Source organism: Macrotis lagotis, chromosome X, assembly GCF_037893015.1.
Source record: "Macrotis lagotis isolate mMagLag1 chromosome X, bilby.v1.9.chrom.fasta, whole genome shotgun sequence".
Classification (NCBI taxonomy): domain Eukaryota; kingdom Metazoa; phylum Chordata; class Mammalia; order Peramelemorphia; family Peramelidae; genus Macrotis; species Macrotis lagotis.
The window spans coordinates 124,273,407-124,295,076 of record NC_133666.1 but is presented as its reverse complement, the minus strand read 5'-3'; the positions used below and the strand labels follow the sequence as shown (position 1 = coordinate 124,295,076).

The 21,670-nt window shown below is 38.0% G+C and overlaps 2 protein-coding genes across 10 annotated transcripts in view; one reads left to right on the top strand and one right to left on the bottom strand.

Moving 5' to 3' along the window:
• The window catches only part of LYRM1 (LYR motif containing 1), a 53,014-nt gene extending 31,737 nt beyond the window's left edge, over positions 1-21,277 (bottom strand). Inside the window, exons 1-3 of one of the 7 annotated variants that reach the window (XM_074201349.1) lie at positions 21,001-21,117; positions 2,853-2,939; positions 1,668-1,841 (exon numbers count right to left, since the gene is read on the bottom strand). In XM_074201349.1, the coding sequence (XP_074057450.1) occupies positions 1,668-1,826 (159 nt within the window). In that variant the 5' untranslated portion in view covers positions 1,827-1,841; positions 2,853-2,939; positions 21,001-21,117. Of the gene's footprint in view, positions 1-1,667; positions 1,842-2,585; positions 2,825-2,852; positions 2,940-20,280; positions 20,340-20,906; positions 21,137-21,182 lie in introns of those variants that run through there. The other 6 variants (XM_074201353.1, XM_074201354.1, XM_074201351.1 and 3 more) reach the window with 6 other exon arrangements.
• DCUN1D3 (defective in cullin neddylation 1 domain containing 3) overlaps positions 20,720-21,670 on the top strand; it is a 37,610-nt gene continuing 36,659 nt past the window's right edge. For all 3 annotated transcript variants that reach the window (XM_074201343.1, XM_074201347.1, XM_074201344.1), the window contains exon 1: positions 20,720-21,422. The gene's annotated coding sequence lies outside the window, so the exon portion shown is untranslated. The remainder of the gene's footprint in view (positions 21,423-21,670) is intronic.

The window sequence follows — 21,670 nt, the reverse complement described above, 5'->3', positions numbered from 1 at the left end:
TGCAATGGATGTCAGTTTAAGAAATATGAAATCTATCTGAGAGGAGGTAGGGAAGGTTTCAATTTAATCAATATTTTAATTCAATTCCACAATGATTAAGCAAATAGATACACTGTGTGAATTAGATAATTTAGATAATGTACAGCCTCTGCCAAGTCTCGTTGATTGTATTTCCTTAATCTCTCTTTTATTTGTTCCTTTCTCTCTACCACTCTAGTTCAGATCCTTGTTACCTCTCACATGGATTAATCCAATAGCCTTCTAATTAGTTTTCCTTAATCCAGCCTCTGCCCTCTTCAGTCTCTCATTCACAATTGTTAAATTGATAATCTGAAAGCACAAGTCTGATTTTGTCACTTTTCTGCTCTAGAAATCCAGAGGCTCTCTCTTGCCTTTAGAGAGAAATATGAAATCCTCTCTTTATCATTTAAAGTTCTTTACAACGTGGATTCAGTCACCCTCTCCAGGTCTACTCCTTCATGTTCTCTATGTTCTTTTCACAGACTTACTTACTATCAATATTCCTGCCAACTCCTGTCTTCAAGTCTTTGTACATTTTGTCCTCTGCCTGTGATGCACTATTTCCTTCTCACCTCTGCCTCAAATCCTTTAAAGTTTAGTTCAAATACTACCTTTCCCAGGAAGCTGGCTGATCTTTCCTCCAAGTCCTCTTTGGAAACTATTTTGTACATATTTTATTGGTCTCTTTCTATGTACATATTTATGTTGTAGAGCCTCTGCCCCTAGAGATAAGTATTCTCCTTGAGGCCTGGCACAGTTTTGGTTTTTGTCTTTGAATCTTAAAACACTAATGTCCAGAACAATGCCTGACTTGGAAAGAATAAATGAAATCAAACCTCTTGGAAATGAGTCCTGGGTGCTTGCTTGTTGCCTGTTGTGGTAGACTGGTAAAGACTGAGTCAGTCTGAATGTACCTTATGAAGATTTCTTAAGCTTTAATTTTTGCCCCAATCCTGGGCTTACCCCCACATGTATTGGGAGTTTTATAGTTCATTCATTCAACCATCCTTTATGAAGCATCTAAAGCTTAGTATTGAGGAGTGGGAAATCCTAAGAATTTAAGGTCCCACTAAATGATCTAGATGAGTTCCACTAAAACTTCCTATTGACTGGCCAGATAATAGGACCTAGTGAGTTATTCTGAGGACAAGTGAGTAACTCAACAATAGTGTCCTGAAATACCAGAAAAAGTAAAGAATGAAATGCCAACTCTTCCCTATAGAAGCTCTATCAGGCAATTTATAACCTAAGACTTGCCAAAAAACTCATTTCTATCAGAAATGAGGGAAGCTGAGTTTGTGAATGCAAGGCCTGGAGCCAAGAAGATTCATCTATTATGAGTTCAAATCTGGCCTCACACAAGTTATTTCACCCTGTTTGTCTCAGTTTCCTCATCTATAAATGAGCCAGAGAAAGAAATGGCAAACTACTCCAGTGTCTTTGCCTAAAAAATCCCAAATGAAGTTGGATATGACTAAAAAATGACTAGACAACAAAAGCAGTGTTGAAGTTACCTCTTTGATCTGAGCTCTCTAACTTAGAATATTAGCCCCTCCTCCTCATTATTTTCAGGAATGAAAAGACACTGAGAAAACATCACAAAGAACTGCTTAGTTCCTTGGGAAATATCTGTGGATCTCACTTACATTTTTGTTTTTATGGAACAATATCCTGGCTTCATTTAAAATGTACTGCTTTTCTTTGATAGTATCCTCCATCTTCCCCGATGCTGCATGCCACCTCTTTGCAAGCCTGAAAATCCTGCGGTACAGGTTGAGAACTTCTTGTCGTGTTGCTGTTGTCATCTTGCTGTTGTCATCCTGATTACCATGAAAATAGAAAAGGAAAAAATTTGCATAAAAATTCAATTTAATAGTAGGCAGTTAGGCAGATGTACAGTTTCTACTATCTTTTTAATTAGTCTAGAAATAATTGCTCTTTCTAAACAGATATGTGTGGTAAAGTTACAAGAATTGGAGAAACAAAAAACAGTAGTTATCTCCTAACATTTCTTATTTTATATTTAGTCTACAAAATGATAGGAGGTTGTTCAATGATAGCCCATTTTTCAAGTTGGAAACTTAAAACTCTGGGAAACAGCTGGTTTGAGAGTCACATCTATACTACAAAATACATTTCCTGGAGGGTAATTTTAAAACCTCTTTAAATTGAATGTTTAAGAATATGGGGATCCTAAATAACTGAATTTAACTTAAACATAAAAACTTTAAAAAGTTTTTTTCCTTAACAGTAGTTTACTTTTTTTAACCTGATAATTAGTGAATATAAATGCCTGAGGCTGCTTCAGGGTCTTTATCTTTAACATTAATTTTTCTTTTAAAATATTTTGTAGGGGTGGCTAGGTGGCACAGTGGATAAAGCACCGGCCTTGGAGTCAGGAGTACCTGCGTTCAAATCTGGGCTCAGACACTTAATAATTACCTAGCTGTGTGGCCTTGGGCAAGTCATTTAACCCCATTTGCCTTGCAAAATCCTAAAATATATATATATTTTGTATACAGGAGATTGGAATTAAAGTGTACTGACTTAAGCTTAGCACTAACCTTTAATTTTGGGGGGCTGGTGAGGAAGTGATAGCAGGTTGGGCAAAATTGGGTTTATGTTCTCAGCATTTACTTTTATAACCATAAAGTGGAGTTCTGTTAAAAAAAATAATTGTGGTTGTTAGAGGACTCTAGCTGATTAGATTTCAGGTAATAGAGGTTTTACTAAACTAGGTCTCCTTTAACAGATGTACACTCCATTAGATCAAATAACAGGGACACAAGTAAATGAGCTGCCAATCTAGGAATAGCACCCATGACACCTACCACTGAGTACCCTCCTGTGCTCTCGCCAATCCTCCCCAAACAGGATCATCAGGATTGTGAAGCAGACTGGTCACTACTCCTAGGGAACTTGACCCATTTTTAAAGAATGAAGAGGTTTAACATCTGAAATCAGATACCTGGGATGATACTGAGCTTGTAAGAATTTATCAAGGAAAACATATTTGAGTTGGAAAAATAAATATTTTAATTAAAACATATTTTTAATTCAAAGGGTACTTGCTACAGAAATTCATTTTAGAGACTCTCTCAAGTTAAGCAGGCCTTCAAGGATGATTCTTTAGACTCTCTATAGTTCCTGCTACAGTGACTTTTCTGGAGCTGTTCAATTTCCCATGATGAATAAACCATGTTTCACCAGTTAATCTAAATACTTTAAAACAACTCTATATTGTAAATAGGCAAGCACCCTACTAAAAGACACTCAAAGTCTCTAAATCCACAATATTCTGAGCAACAAAATTCTTAAGATTTAAGATGATTTGGGGGTGGGGGTGGGTGGGAGAAGAAGTGGAAGTGCCAAGAGGCAACTTTCTGTTTGTGGTTCCACAATTGCAAATCAAATGCATAAAAGATGATGTCACCTTCCCAGCTCTGGTAGGGAAACTGGTTTCTGAGTTTCTGACTCTCCCAAAATTCCAAGGTTTCATACGAAAAGGTGTGAGTCAGTTCGTGTGAAATACAGGGAGTGTGTAACTGACTTTCACGTAGTGATTGCTTCATTTTCTTGTGATTAAAAGATAAAACTTCCTCAACTGAATGACACACAGGCATAGAAGTGAGAAAGCCTGGCTGGTTGAAAGAGTTAAATGTCACCAAATATCTATAGTGTTAATAGCAATTCTAACAGATGGTATTTAAAGCTATTTTAAAAGTCCCTTATATAGATTCAATAATACAAAACGCCCCTACAATGATATGTGTGTATTTATGTATAGGTGTGTGTGTATATACATATATATCTATATACATGTATATATATGTGTGTGTGTGTGTGTGTCTGTGTGTATGTATATGACTATATAGGGAAGCAGATCACAAAAGAATATGCTTGTCCAGAGTCAAAAAGCTTACTCGTAATATTGAATAAATTTCAATTTGCATTTTATGACCTTATCATAATTTCAACTAATTATTTGGAAAAAACCTTATATCCCAAGAGTTCTACTACCAGGAACTAAAAAATACATATTAGCTGTTCCAACCAAACTTGTGAGAGATAGCTCCAGTATACTGTTTCTGACATTCCTGGCTTGTGATCCCTAGGCAAGTGTCAGAATCTCTTGGGGTTTTAGGCAACTCTTAAAGATTATAAATTGCAGAGAAGGTGCCTACCTGCATTGATAAAGCTATCCTTACATAAATTTTGCAGGTTGTGAACCAATAGCCCAGCTTACTCAGTCTCACAGAATGAGTCTATGAGAGAGAGCCAGGATTAGAAGCCAGGAATGCTGACTCCTATACTCATGTCCTAATCACATGTTCCTTCCTTTGTCTTTTCAGAAAAGTAGCAATAGAAATGCAAAAACACTGAACAGCATCCCTATAAAAGCAAAAACCACCCCTGTTTGATGAGTTTGGAATATTCAGAAAAAAAAGTCATCAAATATAGTGTTTTTCATATCATAAATACCATGACATCCCAATCAACCAAAAAGGCTCCATCTCCCTTTATGTAAACTTCTCTGGTCCTTTGTATTCCCATGTTCATTATGTTCACACTATTGGAGAATTATTTGTTGGTAGGTGAATAAATATACTGTATGTTAGTATTATGGAAAGTGTCCCAATGAAGCTTTAAGTTATCAAAGCTTAAAGTACTGCACTAAACTTCGGGGGTATTTTTTATTTTAAAGATTTTATGTATTTTGAGTTTTATAATTTTCCCCCTAATCTTACTTCCCTCCCCCACCCCCCACAGAAGACAATTTGTCAGTCTTTACTTGTTTCCATGGTATACATTGTTCCAAATTGAGTGTGATGGGGCAGAAATCATATCCTTAAGGAAGAAACAAAGTATAAGAGATAGCAGGATCAATTGGAAACTGAATAACCTCATTTTAAAAAATGAGTGGACCAAAAAATAAATTATAGAAAGAATTAACCATTTTATCCTAGATAATGACAATAATGAAACAACATACCAAAACTATGGGATTCACTCAAGAGACTCTCAGGGGATATATCTTTAAATGCTTACATGAACAAATTGGAGAAACAGGAAATCAATGAACTAAACATACAACTAAAAAAATTAGAACAAATTAAAAATCCCCAATTAAATATCAAATTAGAAATTCTAAAAATTAAAGGAGAAATTAATAAAATTGAAAGCAAAAAACTATTGAATTAATAAATAAAGCCAAAAGTTGGTATTATGAAAAAACCAATAAAATTGATAAACCTCTGGTCAATTTGATTTAAAAAAAGAAGAAAACGAAACTGCTAGTATCATAAATGAAAAAGGTGAACTCACCACCAATGAGGAGGAAATTAAAGTAATAATTTGAAATTATTTTTCCCAACTCTATGCCAATAAATTTGATAATCTAAGTGAAATGGATGAATATTTACAAAAATATAAGTTGCCCAGGTTAAATGAAGAAGAGATTAAATAGCTAAACAACCCTATCTCAGAAAAAGAAATTCAACAAGCCATTATTGAACTCCCTAAAAAGAAAAAATCTCCAGGGCCTGATGGATTCACAAGTGAATTCTACCAAACATTTAAGGAACAATTGATTCCAATTCCATATAAACTCTTTGGAAAAATGGGGAAAGGTGGAACTCTGTCTAACTCTTTCTATGAAACCAATATGGTGCTGTTACCTAAACCAGGAAGAGTTAAAACAGAGAAAGAAAATTATAGACCTATTTCCCTGATGAACATAGACGCAAAAATCCTAAATAAAATCTTAGCAAAATGATTACAACAAATTATCACTAGGATAATACATTATGATCAAGTAGGATTTATTCCAGGAATGCAGGGTTGGTTCAATAATAGGAAAACTGTTAGTATACTCAATTAATTATATCAACAACAAACCTATCAGAAATCATATGATCATATCAAGAGATGCTGAAAAAGCTTTTGACAAAATATAGCATCCATTCCTATTAAAAACACTAGAGAGTATAAGAATAAATGGACTGTTCCTTAAAATAATTAGCAGTACCTATCTGAAACCATCAGAAAACATTATATATTCAATGGGGAGAAGCTAGAGGTGTTCCCAATTAGATCAGGGGTGAAACAAGGGGGTGCCCAGTATCACCACTACTATTCAATATTGTATTAGAAATGTTAGCTCCAGCAATTAGAGAAGAAAAAGGAATTGAAGGAATTAGAATTGGGAAGGAAGAGACAAAACTCTCACTCTTTGCAGATGACATGATGGTCTACCTAGAGAATCCCAAGAAATCATCCAAAAAACTACTGGAAACAATTAGCAATTTTAGCAAAGTTGCAGGTTATAAAATAAACCCTCATAAATCCTCAACTTTTCTAACGTGTCTATCAAGACACAGCAGGAAGAGCTAGAAAGAGAAATCCCATTCAAAGTAACCTCAGACAATATAAAATACTTGGCATTCTATTTGCCAAGACAGACTCAGAATCTTTTTTGAAAACAATTATAAAACACTTCTCACACAAATTAAATCAGATTTAACATAAATGGGCAAATATCAGCTGCTCATGGATAGGTAGATCTAATATAATACAAATGACAATTCTACCAAAACTATCTGTTTAGTGCCCTACCAAACAAAATTCCAAAAAATTAATGAGTTAGAAAAATTTGTAAGTAAATTCATATGGAGAAATAAAAAGTCAAGAATTGCCAGGAGCTTAATGAAAAAAAGTGCAAAAGGTGGCGGCTTAGCCCTACCTGATCTAAAATTATATTATAAAGCATCAGTCATCAAAACTGTTTGGTATTGACTAAGAAATAGAGTGGTGGACCAGTAGAATAGACTAGGTGCAAAAGCAGGAGATGATTATAGTAATCTGCTGTTTGATAAACGCAAAGAGTCCAGCCATTGGGATAAAAACTCCCTCTTTGATAAAAACTGCTGGGATAATTGGAAGTTAGTAAGGAAGAAACTTAGATTAGACCAACACCTCACACCCTTTATCAAGATAAGATCCAAATGGTTACAGGACTTAAAAATCAATACTATAAGCAAATTAGAAGATCAAGGACTAGTTTACCTGTCAGATCTATGGACAGGGGAGCAGTTTATGACTAAGGAAGAGTTGGAGAACATCAATCAAAAACCAATTAGATGATTTTGATTACATTAAATTAAAAAGCTTTTGCACAGATAAAACCACTGTAAGCAAGATCAAAAGAAACATAGTAAATTGGGAAACAATCTTTACAACTAATGATCCTGACAAAGGACTCATTTCTAAAATATACTGAGAACTGAGTCATATTTTTAAAACAAAAAGCCATTCCCCAATTGACAAATGGTCAAAGGATATGCAAAGGCAATTTGCAGATGAGATCAAAGAAATCTAGCCATATGAAAAAATGCTCTAAATCATTATTAGAGAAATGCAAATTAAAGCTTCTCTGAGGTACCACCTCACACCTCTCAGATTGGCCAATATGACCAGAAAGGATAATGATCATTGTTGGAAGGGTTGTGGGAAATCTGGGACACTATTACACTGCTGGTGGAGTTGTGAACTCATCCAACCCTTCTGGAGAGATATTTGGAACTATGCCCAAAGGGCAACAAAAATGTGCATACCCTTTGACCACTACTGGGTCTATACTCTGAAGAGATGATGAAAATGGGTAAAAACATTACTTGTACAAAAATATGTCCTTCTATTGGGGAATGGCCTAGCAAACTGTGGTATATGTATGTCATGGAACACTACTGTTCTATATTAGAAACCAGGAGGGACAGGATTTCAGGGAAGCCTGGAGGGATTTGCATGAACTGATGCTGAGTGAGATGAGCAGAACCAGAAAAACACTGTACACCCTAACAGCAACATGGGATTGATGTTCAACCTTGAAGGACTCACTTATTCCATCAGTGCAACAACTGGGAACAATTTTGGGCTGTCTGCAAAGGAGAGTGCCATCTGAATCTGAAAAGGAGATGTGGAGTTTGAACAAAGTGCAAGGACTATTCCATTTAATTTAGAAAAAAAAACCATATCTTTTTGTCTGATCTTGTTACCTCTTAGACTTCTCTTCTTTAAGGATATGATTTCTCTCTCATCACACCCAATTTGGATCAAGGTATAACATGGAAACAAAGTAAAGACTGACAGATTGCTTTCTGTGGGGGTGGGGGGTGGGGGTAGGGAAGTAAGATTGGGGGGAAAACTGTAGAATTCAAATAATATCTTTAATAAAAATCAATTAAAAAAAAGAGATAGCAGGATTAGACAATAAGATCAGTTTTTCACCCTAAATTTATGGTAATAGTCCTTGGCCTTTGTTCAAACTCCAGTTAGTTCTCTGAATACAAGATAGTATTCTCCATTGCAGACAGCCCCAAACTGTCCCTGATTGTTGGACTGATGGAATGGGATATTCATTATAAATGTTGTGATAATAGAAATCAACTTCCTGAATTCAAAGCAACTTTTTGTCTTTAAAGATCTTCTCAGTCAATGGATACTAATCATAAAATATGAAAAGATATAAACTTAAAAGAAGAATCCATAAACCTTTTTAATTTAAAATGGTTCCTCATACTCAAAAAGTTGGGAACTACTATTCTACCATATTATCTCTAGGGTGGTAACCATTTTCATATTTTTATACAATTAAGCACTTCCCAAGCTTCTTACACATAGCAAGGCAGGTTCTCATCTTCCCTGTCTTGTTTCTGGCTTCTTCTATCCATCCTCCACATAGGTGCCAAAGAAATTTTCCAAAAGCATAGATCATTTCCCCACTCAAACTCCCATGACTCCCTCTTGCTTATTTCTAAGATTAAATACATATCCCTCTAGTCATTCACAAGCTGCCAGTTTATTACACCTTACTTTTCTGGACTTCCTGTTGTTCTTGTACACAATACTCCATCTTCCACCTTAATGTCTTTGAACAGGCTGTCTGCTATGTCTAGAATGGTCTTATTCCCACCAAATTATCTTGTATATATATTTTGTATATGTCAACAAAGTCAAGCCAAAAGACATTTATTTGGCTCTTGTCACGTGACAGGCACTATGCCAAATTTGGAAATAAGGCAAAGCAAACAATACAGGAGTACCTCCTAGAGAAGAATGAAGTTGTCGACTGGGCCATTGTACATTGTCTGTCCTATATTCATATATCACAACTTGTAAAGCCAATTTCCAATTGATAGACACTGCCCCATCCCCTTCCTTCTTAGTTTCTGAGGATTTGGGTTTTTTTTTGTTTGCATTACAACAAAAAGAGTGATATATTTTCATACACAAAAGACCTTTTCTTCTTTCTTTTATCTCTTTACCTTTGGATCAAAGGAATACAGCACATTAATTTTTAGACATTATACCAAACTGCTTTCCAGAATGACTGAATCATTTCATAGCTCTACCAACAGTGAGTGTATCATATGCCTATTTAACTATAGCCCTCTGACACATCATTTTTCTTTTCTGTCATCACTGCTACAGTAATGGGTGTGAGATTGAAGCTTAGAGTGCTCTAAATTTGCATTATTTTCATTATTTGTGACTTGGAACATCAAAAACTTTTACTCTAGATAGCTTCTTTCTTCCCTTGAATACTGTTTTTTCATTTCCTTTGCTCATTTATCACTGGAGAAAGATACTTATAGAAATAACATTTCTGATGGGGTCAATAATATTTCTGGAACTTCTGAAAAACTCAGATATACAAATAGTAGAATTTAATCTAAGCTTGAAGAAGTATCATGGACTGTATTATTGAAACTCCACCAATAAATAAACAGCAAAAAATTAAGAATTTCATAGAAAATAAATTATTTTTAAAAAGTGGTAAGGAATTTTTAAACTAATGTTTCTGACAAAAGGCCTCATTTCTAAAATATATGGAGAACTGAGTCAAGTTTATAGTATGTCATTCCCCAATTAATAAGTAGTCAAAGAAGAAGAAAAGACAATTCTCAAATGAAGAAATTAAAGCTAAGTCTTATGAAAAAAATGCTCTAAATCATTACTGATTAGAATAAATTAGAATAACTCTGAGGTACCACCTCATACCTACCCAGATTGGTCCATATGACTAAAAAGGAAAATGATCAATGTTGGAGAGACAGTAATTCAGTATGGTGGAGTTGTGAACTTTCTAGAGAACAATTTGGAATTAGGCCCAAAGGGCAATAAAACTGTTGCATACCTTTTGATTAGCAATACCACTACTAGGTCTGTATCCTAAAGAGAACACAAGAAAGGTTAAAAAAAATATACATGTACAAAAATATTTTTAACAACTCTTTTTGTAGTGGCAAAGAATTGGAAATTGAGGGGATGCCCATTATTTGGGGACTAGTCGAACAAATTGTATATGAATTCGTGGTCTATAAGAAATGATGAGGGATGGGACTTCAGAAAAGTCTGGAAAGACTTGCATGATCTTGCATTCACTGATGCTCAGTGAAGTGTGAAGAACCAGAAGATTATACATACTAATAGCAACATTGAGTGATGATCAATGATGACAGACTTGTTCATTTCAGCATTACAACAATCAAAGACAATTCTAAAAGATTTGATAGAAAACACAATCCATATGTAGAGAAGGAACTGTAGAGTTTGATTCTTCTCTCACAACATGATTAATATGGATCTATATTCAGCACAGTTATACATATATAACCTGTATTAGGCTGCTTTCTGATGGGGGGGGGGAAGGCAGGGAGGGAGGAAAATGTAAAATTCAAAACCTTGCAAAAAAAGTAACTCTTGAAAACTACCATTGTATAAGTATATCATTGTATGTAGTTGATTAAATAAATGAAAAAATTAAAGTGGTAATATCAGATTTCAAAACATATTACAAAGCAGAAGACATTAAAATTATTCAGTATTGCTTTTAAACAATAGAAAAATGGATCAATGAAATAATTGGGTACAAAAGATCCAGAAGCAAATGAACATATTTGCAGTGTTGAATTAAACCCAAAGATCCCAAACTCCAGGATGATAAGTACACAATGTTCAGCAAAAACTGGAAAACTGCCTCATAGATATTAAGTTTAAACCAGTATCTCAAAGCATGTACCAAAATTAGTACCAAATAGATGCATAACCTAGATCTAAAAGGTCACATCATAAAAAAAATGAGCAGGAAAGGATATATCTTTTACAAATATGCATAAGGGAAAAGTTATTGATCAAATAAGGGATAGAGTGGACTGTAAGACATAAATGGAAAATTTAGATTATATCAAATTGAGAAGCTTTTCCATAAACAAAATCAGTAGAATTAGAATCAGAAAGGAAAACAGTTGATTGGGAAAAATTTTTGCAGTAAAATCCTTGATAAAGGCTTAATATCCATGATATACAGAGAATTGCTATATTGATATAGTTCTAACATATCAATATATGTTAATATGTTGAACCGATTCATATCAGATTTCTATTATAAGCATAGTCAAGTGAAGCAAAATCTCACACTGGCCATACCCATAATACATTTCTTATTCTGTATGCTAGTCTGTCATCTCTCAGTTCTCTGAAATTAGGGTTGATCATTTATTCTATATTTTTCATAATTTCTCAGTTGTGTACTGTTGATATTATAAATTGTTCTTTTGGTTCATACAAGTCTTTCCAGGTTGTTTTTGAAATGATCCTTTTCATTTATTATAACACAAGAATATTCTATTACCTTCATCTATTCCTTCACTCCCATCCTATTCCTCATCTCCTTTCTATTGTTGACATTGCAAAGAAAGACAATAAAAAAGTGTTTGCATATAAAGGATCTTTTCCCTTCTTTCTTTGATTTTTTTGGCTATAGGTTTAACTGTGGTATTGTTGAGTCCTGCTGACTCAGAAACTTTTTGAGCATAATTCCAAATTGTTGAAATTTCCAAAATGGTTAGATCAAGTCACAGCTCTATAAACAGTGCATCAATACAACTGATTTCCTGTTTTCCCACTCATATGGGGTTTTTAGATCCTCTTCACCAATCAGATGGGTACAAAATGGAATTTCAGAATTGCTTAAATTTACATTTATTTGGAGCATTTTCCCATAAGACCTAAGGAAAAACACAAGAATTTCTTCCCTAGAGAATTTGTCTGTTCACATCCTTATTACAATTTAAAAAATTTGAGGAAACAGATCCTTATACATCTTATGGAGACTTTAACAGAAACTTGCTGCAAAGAATGTTTTGTAAATACCTATTTACTGTAGTAAAGAAGTGGAAACTAAGTAGATGACCCTTAACTCGGGGGATGGCTGAACAAATTATGGTTTAAGAGTGTATTTGGCTATTAGTGTACTATAATGACAAAGGAATTGATTTAGAGAAACCTGGGAAGACTTGGATGAATTGTTGAAATGTGTAGTAAACCTAGGATAAAGAATGGAATAATATTTATTTACCACTTAATATGTATCACTTTTACAAATGTTGTCTCATTTGATCCTTACAACAACCCTTTGAGGTACCATATTTCCCCATGTATAAGGTGAAACCTTTTTCAAAAAATTTGGGGCCTAAAAACTGGGAATGTCTTATACAGTGGTTATAAATTTATTATTATTATTGTTTTGCAAGGCAATGGGGTTAAGTGGCTTGCCCAAGGCCACACAGCTAGGTAATTATTAAGTGTCTGAAGCTGGATTTGAACCCAGGTATTCCTGACTCCAGCGCCAGTGCTCCATCCACTGCACCACCTAGCCATCCCAGGTTATAGATATTTTTACTTGCATTTCCCACTTTTTCGAGTATGTTGTCTTTGAGCTCATTGTTTTATTTTTGTGACTGGTATGTTAGGTTATATTTTGCCATATTCTGCCCAGAAATGGCTCAGAAAAGATTTTTGTACAATGCTGAATTCAAGTTCAAGGTGATCCAGTTTGCAAAAGTGAATAGAAATCCTCCTACTGAATGTCAGTTTGGTCCTCCTCCAACTGAGAAAACAATCCAGACTGGCTATAAGAAGAAAACCCACTGAAAATGCCACGAGAGGCAAGTCGGCCAAATGACCTGAGTTAGAGAGGGAACTGAAGGGATGGATTGAAGTGCCAAGGACCATTGGAATTCCTGTGTCCACAATGATGGTTCAGCATGAGGCAAGAACTGCTGATGAAAAAGAAGTGACTGATTTCAAAGGAGGACACTACTGGTGCTTCAGGTTCATGAAATGGAATGGACTGAGGATACGTCCACCACTAGACTTGCCCAGGGAGTGCTGGGGGTCAACCACAGACCAGAGCACAGACAGGAGAGCAGGCAGAGCTTACCCTTAGGACAGTGATTGTCATGAAACACAGATGAGGATGAGCTAATGGATGGGAGGTTTTGGGGTTTTTTTTAGGATTTTTGTAAAGCAAATGGGGTTAAGTGGTTTGCCCAAGGCCATACAGCTAGGTAATTAAGTATCTGAGGCGAAATTTGAACTCAGGCTCTCCTGACTCCAGGTGCTCTATCCACTGCTCCAGCTAGCTGCCCCTGGATGGGAGTTTTGACAGTGATGAGGAGTTGTATCAATTTTATGATAAATAGAACTTGAGTTCAATAACTTTATGTGATACATTTTCTTTCAAATTTTGAGCCCCCAAATTAAGGTGTATCTTATACATGAGGAAATATGGTAGGTGCTATTATGTACCCATTTTACAGATGAGGAAACTGAGACAGAGGTTAAGTGACTTGCCCAGGGTCACACAGCTACATGTTTGAGGCTTACATTTGCATGCAGGTCCTCTTACCCAAGTCCAGTCCTCTATTCACTGTGCCACCAACTACCTCCAGAGAACAACTAACTGACCACACATAAGGAAAAACTTTGAAAGACTTAATAACTTTGATCACTGTGACTGAACCAGAGCTCCCAAAGACTAATAATAGAAAGATATTTTCCATCTCTTGTAAGAGATAAATGGACTAAAGGTACAGTATATGATGTACATTTTCAGATCTTGCCAACAGTGTGGATTTGTTTTACTTGACAATGCATGTTTGAAATGACAGAGGGGGGAAAAGGGGCTAGTGATGCTAAGCCCTAAGAAAAGAGAGGAACAGAAGATAGAGATAGAAAGCAGTTCAGAGAGAAGCAAACAGAACAGCTTTGAAACTAATGGACTGAATTGAAAAAAACTTAAATTAAAAAAACTTGGTCCTGAGTGCAGAGAGGAAAAATTCCTTTAAATGATGAGATTTACAGAAACATGACTTTGGTCTCTGGAATGCCAGAATCCAAGGACAAAGCTCTCCTATCTAATGAAAAATTTGTTGCACAATACTGCCAAGAAAAATTTTAAAAAGTCAAGGGCAATCACAATAAAAAGGATGTAAATTGGTGATTCTCTAATAGTGGATTAGACAGAACAAAATTAAGAAGCAGCTTCACAGTTATAATGGAAGGGCTCTAGAAACTTTTTTAAGATGGGATTTTTTTTCCCCTAGTAATTTATGACAAAATTATGTAGCCAAATTTCTATTTAATTTGAATATCCTGAAAAAAGTGTGAACTCCACCATGAAAACTTGAACAAAATAAAAGTTTATTAAGCACCATAGTATAAGGCACTTATTGCTAGGCAATAAGGTTAAAAACACAAAAAATGATAAAAAAAAGCCTCTACTCTCAAGAAATATACATTCTACTGGGGCATACAACATGTAAACAGATAAGTTTACACTTGATATTTGAGCAAGAAGGAATAAGAACTAACAACTAAAGGCTTCGAAAATGATATTAAACATAACAGCAAATTTTCAGAGGGCTTTGTACCCTGCGATGTCCCTAGTTTTTTGGTTCTTTTGCACTGAAATGACTTAAACAGACACTATCAGGAAAACTCAAGAATGTAGAAAAATTTTTCAAAAGTTTTTAAATAGTAACTTGTCATTGTATAACAGGATATTCACTATTGATGATTATGGAACATTAGCTATCAGAGAAGATCAAAATATTTTAAAAACTCATTCTTACAATGCCTTCCAAGGACATGAGGACCAAAATAAAGAGCTACAGATGCCATACACATTAAGGGTTAATTTAACTATTATAACCAGTAATATATGCCCTTTTATGCTTAGGGAAAATACTGCATCATGCCCATTGGTGACAAATTAAATAAATTCTAAAGTGCTTTTCAATTATTATATAACATGTATTATTTAGAGCCAAATTTTAAATGCCTACTACATAGAAAAATGTGTTATGAGTATCTTTCTTTTGGAAAATATTCTTGAGCTATATGATCAAATTGTATCAACCAAAGAGTCTGTAAACTTACAAAATTCAAGTATTAATCAAAAGAGATATTTATTTATTTATTTTTAGGCTTTTTGCAAGGCAAATGAGGTTAAGTGGTTTCCCCAAGGCCACACAGCTAGGTAATTAAGTGTCTGAGACTGGATTTGAACTCAGGTACTCCTGAGTCCAGGGCCGGTGCTCCATCCACTGTGTCACCTAGTCGCTACCCCCCCAAAATAGAAATTTAAAAATTTATTGATGACTCCCTGCATCTCATCTGTTCATTTCCCCCCCACAATTTTAAGGAATTGCTAGAAGCATTGGTTAGTTGAACTAGGAAACTCTTTATTTTGAGATTTCTCTAATTCCTGATAAGAGATAGAGGAATCTGTCACCTGCTAGTGAATTTTTTATTTTTTAAATAAATATTTTGTTTTCCAATTATATATAATAGTAGTTTCTACCAATCTTTTTTTAACAAGGTTTTGAATTTTTGCAACCCCCCCATTTCTTCCCTCCCCCCTCTCCCCAACAGAAGGCAATCTGATAGTCTTTATTTTGTTTCTATGATATGCATAGATCAATAATGAATGTGTTAAAAGAAAAACTATATTCTTTAGGAAGAAACAAAATATTAAGGATAGCAAAATTATATAATACTTAAGACAACTTTTAAAAAATTATAATCTTTGGTCTTCATTCAAACTCAACATTTCTTTCTCTGGATACCAATGGTATAACAACTAACCCCAAATCATCTTTGATTACCATACTGATGGAGTGAGCAAATTCATCAAGGTTGATCATCACCACCTGATGCTGTTAAGGTGTACAATGTTCTTCTGGTTCTGCTCATCTCACTCAGCATCAGTTCCTGCAAGTCTTTGCAAGCTTCTCTGAAATCCTAGTCCTCCTGATTTCTAATAGAACAATAGTGTTCCATCACAAACATATACCACAATTTGTTTAGCCATTCCCCAACTGATGGACATCCCCCCGATTTCCAATTCTTTGCCACTACAAATAGAGGTGAATTTATTATTTAGAAGTGTCACCAAGTATCCCAAAGCTATTTTTCTCAGATCCCTATAGTATCCTTACAGTAGTAAATATCTCTCAATTGGACACTCAACTTAGACACATACTACAACTCCTGATTCTTACTGGAAATACTATACTGTCTACACCACATGTATCAACATGTATCTCTTCCTGTTTTTTCTTTATCTCTTTCTCACCATTCATCCTTGTGTATTTCTTTTTCCCCAAATTTATGCTGCTCCATTCTTTTGGTGAACAGAGAGATCATATCAATTTCAGTCTTTATATGTTACAAGCATGAGCACCCTCACACAAATTCACAAATATGTGCACAGAAAAAAAACAGTGTTATATATAATCTATGCCATCTTTATTTCTCTACTCCCTTACCTTTGGGATTGGATTTTTTTATTTACTGCTGCAGACAGATTTTGTTTATTATAAACTAAAAACAGAAACTTAACATTGTATATAATGGAGGGAAAGGATTGTATCCCTGTTCATACCATAATTAATGTTATATAAAAGTATGAATGGATATCCAAGAGGCGAATGGAATGTGTAAATGTTGGGAACATATGGTTTTTTTTTTTGGTTGTTTGTTTTTCTACTTCAAATTTTAAAAAAGACAGGTGCTTTACAACAATTCTCAAACATGAAATAGGAATGGGACTATTATTATCTGGGAATTTCCTCAAAAGGTATATCTTTACAAAAGCAAAAAATGTACCAGGTTCAAATGTTATGGATTTCTCTACAGCAACATAAAATTATGCAGATATCTGGGGAGTTCTCCAATCAGGCTACTGTAACCATGAGAGTGGCTGGTCTTCCCAGAAAGAGAAACATTTATTAAAATAGAACTTAGGACCCGTATTAAAAATAAATGGAGTAATTATTTTCCATAAAAGCACCTGACAGGAAAGAATGTTTTTCATTTGTTTTTGAAGAAGACCATAACATCAGAGAGGTGAAGCCATGACAAGCACATGAAATGAACTTGAGTGAGGGGCTGTTGTGCTAAGTCACCAACCGGTCTCACTTTCTCCTCCAGAACCCTCTGGGTCCAGTGGCTAGATATGAATCAGGATGAGAAGCAATCAGGGTTAAATGACTTGCCTAGTATGCATCAAGTGTATTAGGCTGGATTTGAATTCTTGTTCTCCTGACTCCAAGACCAGGGCTCTGTCCACTAAGCCACAGTTAACAGAGAAAAGAAAAAGCAAGTGAAAAGAGCCAACATAAAGGAACATCAATCAGGTGTTTAATGTTATCCTGAATAGAACAGGAACTAGCCACCAATGAGAAAACTAGGCCAAAGTTAAAGATCAAATACATTCACTTAGAACTAAGAAAAAGCACTGTGAATAAACAGCATATAATTAATACTGGCCACATAAGAAAGACCTGTGAAATCTAGGAAACACAGACCGGAAGTACAAACACCACTCTAATTCTTCCATTTGTAATTTTCTTGCAAGGTTAAATGTGAAACTGACTAAAAGCCTTTCCATTACTAGAGAGACTTCTCAGCACTCATATAGCTAGCTGCCATTTCAAGTTGATTCCTTCAATTGGCTTATAAATTGCAAACCTGTTTGATTCACTAAATGCATTATGAGTTGTCACACGATGACAATGATTTCCACATCAGACTGATCATAAATCACCATCAGCACTAATCCATAGGAGGCAAAGAACTGCTCCTTCAGTTCAACACTGCTCTCATGGGCTATGAGGCTGAATTTAATTGTTCAATGAGAGGTTTCTGCCATCTTCCCCCCTCTTTTGTGGCTGAAGTTTCCAGATGCTGTGTTCATCCTAAACAAACACTGGCACAGTCTGTCTTCCAGACAGTAAATACAAAACAAATTCTTAAAAAAAAATGCCAAGTATGAAGCAGGGAAAGGAAGAGCAATTATAACTGAGGGAAAAAAATTAGGAAGCATTGGAGAAGAGGTGCCTCTCAGGCTGAAGATGGAAGGGAGCTGAGAATTCCAAAAGTTGGCAGTATGGACAGCACATTACCCTATGCAAAGTCAGCGTTAGAAACCAGCTTCACCAAGGGGGTAAGGGAATAAATAGTGAGGAAGCATGCAATAGGTATAGATAGCTTTTCCTATTCCATTAGATTTCATCATATCACCAACTTAAAGGAGAAATAGAATGGCTATCATTACTCTCAGTAGGGAGATGGGAGATTCAATAGGAAAAAAATTTTGCTAGGATCAAAAATTGAGTCACTAGCAACATCAGTGAACAGCACTGGCCCCCTGATTTCTTATTGACAGGTGAGTGAAATTATTCTGGGGTTTAACTTGGGGGGGTCTAAGAACTTTTTTAATATAACAATTATATTTCATCATAGTTGGTTTCTTTTGTAGTCTTACATAATTTACTGTATGCATTTGAAGATATCAGAAAAAGGTGATGACCAAAAGGGGTACAATGAAACAAAAAAGAATTCCTGGCCTGGATTATCTCCAAAGACCTCTTCATAGTACTTAAGATTCTAAAATCCTAGTTTAGGGATGCTACCAATTTCTAGTAGATTACTTTAATAGCCTCTTAAAGTTCTTTCAATCATCTTCCCTTGACCATTCTTCCCTTTCCAACTTAAATGTGTCTTCCTAATGCACATCTCACGACTGGAGGCAACTTGTCAGATACTCTTGAGATTCAGTGATGGTGCTTTTTTGCATTCACTGGGACACAAGACACTCATCTCCTGATTCTGTGTATTTTCACTAGCTGTCCCCCAAGCCTGGAATGCTTTCCTTTTTCATCTCTTTTCCTGGCTTCTTTCAACTTCCAGCTAAAATCCCACCTTCTTACAAGAAGCCTTTCCTCTGTAGATCATCGCCAATATATTCTGTACATATCTTGTTTGTACTTAATTATCAGAATGTATCATTAGTGTTTGTAATTACTAGAAATTAATTGTTGATATGTGATGAGCAGAGGCTGGTACTTTTGTTTTTTTGTCTTTTCTTTGCATGTCCAAAGCTCAGCACAGACAAGTTACTTGATAAATGCTTTTCTAATTGACTTGCCTTTGAAGACAGATTGTACTTTCCAAATTCCACACAATTGTAATTTTTCATTCTCTCTCCCCGTTCAAGGGCCAACTCTGATGTGACCTTCCAAAATCCTTACCTGTCCTACAAAACTTGCAATCTTTCATTCTGCCTTCCCCCATCTCCCATCACATCCAATCTTATAAGTGTATTTTGCTGCTTTCCCCACTTCTGATCCCCCTTAGTCGTTAAAATGTTAGAAGGCAGGCCTGAGTTCTGACGTCCCAAATCCCACACAGATGAGAATCACACTCATTCTCCGGCCACCAGAATTCCCTCTCTCCCTACAAGTCAGCCTTTCCTGGGCCAAAGCATTTTGCATGTCTCATTCTCCACCCTCAATGATGGCACAATGAATACGGCCTAGCATCTGGGGTCAGGAAGATATTTAGCGGTATGACCCTGGGTAGGTCACCTAACCTTGTTTGCCTCCGTTTCCTCATCTGTAAAATGAGCAGAAGGAAATGGAAAACACTCCATGTCTAGTATACAAGAAAACTCCTGTCGTCCAATTTTGAACTATCTGCAAAGGACAATATCATCTGTATCAAGAGAAAGAATTATGGACCGTAACCAGCAGATCACAAAAAAAAAGCTTTAAATTATCACGTCATTTTGCTTTCTCTCATACTTTATTCCTCTTCCTTAAGGATATGATTCATCTCTCATCACTGAGATCAATGTATACCATGGAAACCATGTAAAGACTAACGGACTGCCTTCTGTGGGGGCGGGGGGTGGGAAGCAAGAATGGGGGAAAAATTGTGAAACTCGAAATTAATAAAATCTTTCTTGGAAAAAAGAAAGCTCCTCTGCCCCCCGCAGGGGCCTGTAATGCTGCCCCCCACCCCGGGCTGCCCCCCGCGGCCTCCGGCCGGCTCCGTTCCTTTTCTTCCTACCAGGCCCCGCAGAAAGTTGCCCCCGTTTCCTTGGGGCGCCGGGTCGCCCCCTTCCTCCCCTTCCTCCCCTTCCTCCCCTTCCTCCCCTTCCTCCCGCCGCGGCGCCCCGCCCGGGGCGTGGAAGCTCCCGGGGCCGGCGCTCGCGTCGCGTCGCGTCGCGTCACGTCACGTCTCCTAGGCGTCCCCAGTCCCCGCTTCTCCTCGGCGAGGAATGAGGGAGCTCATTGGACATCGAACGTGGGGGGAGGGTCGGTTGGATTAAACCGACTCGGGTAAATGGCCCCGGGGATGTGGCGGCCCCCGCGGCCCCGGCCCAGACTAGCTGAGCCCGAGTTCTCGAGCCGCGGGGGCTTCGGGGGAGGGGCGGGCCACGCCGCCGTGTCTCCTAGCAACGCCGCCCCACGCTCGGCCCCGAGCGACTCAACCGCGCTGTCCGCGGCTCGGAGTAGTCCGCCCCGCCCCGCCTCGCCTCGACCACTCAGGCTGGGCCCACCGCGCCTGCGCCCTGCCGCCTTCCCGCCCCCCCCCCCCCCCCCCGGCGCCGCGGAGGACAGCGCCGGGTGCCCGCCGGGGCCGGCGCGGCGAGGCCTGGGGCTGGTCCTGCGGGCCGGACAGGATCGAACCACCTGAGGCAGCGGAGGTGGGAAGCGTGGCCCACAGGAGAAGAGGCTCGAGCCCCAGGCAGACTCCGCCCTCCGCCAAATCCGCCTTCCGGCCTACCGGCTAAAGCACAGTCCACCCTCTCGCCGCCCGCTCGGTTTCTTCTCCCGCGGCCCGGCTCTCCTTGGCCCCCGCCCCCTCCCTCACCAGGCTGTGGTTCGGCCCAGTTCCGCCCGGGCGATTTCCTCTCCCTCCCCAACCTCCGGGGGGGCGGGGCTAGGAGGTCTGGTCGTTGCCCTTACTTGGCGACGGCTTCGCACGTCTCCGTGTGCGTCAGCCCGCAGTCCGCGCTCCTGCTCCCTCGGCCCGCCCTCCCCGAGCGGCGGGGTTACCGGAAGTGATGATGCAGGAGGAGATGGAGGAGGCGGGGCCTCCGGGCGGCCGCCGCTGCTGCTGGTGCAGATGAGGAGGAGGCGGCTGCGGTGCTGGAAGAGGAGGCGGCGGCGGCGGCGGTGTAGGGAGCTGGCAGGCGAGCGGAGATGGTAGGTGGCGTGGCCCCTGCGGGCTGCCGTCGTTTCCAGAAAGGGTTTGGCTGGCTGGGCTGGAGGAGCCCCCGGGGCAGCTGTGAGTTGGGTGGAGTGAGGAGGGGGAGTAGCGAGGCACAGCTGGGGGGGGCGGCATGGGGAGGTCCGGACTGTTGGCCCCGGGGGCGGCTGTGCCCGGAGCCCCGCGTCGAGCCACCCGGGACTCGGAAACTTACCTTTTCCTCCTCCTCCTCCTCTCCCGACCA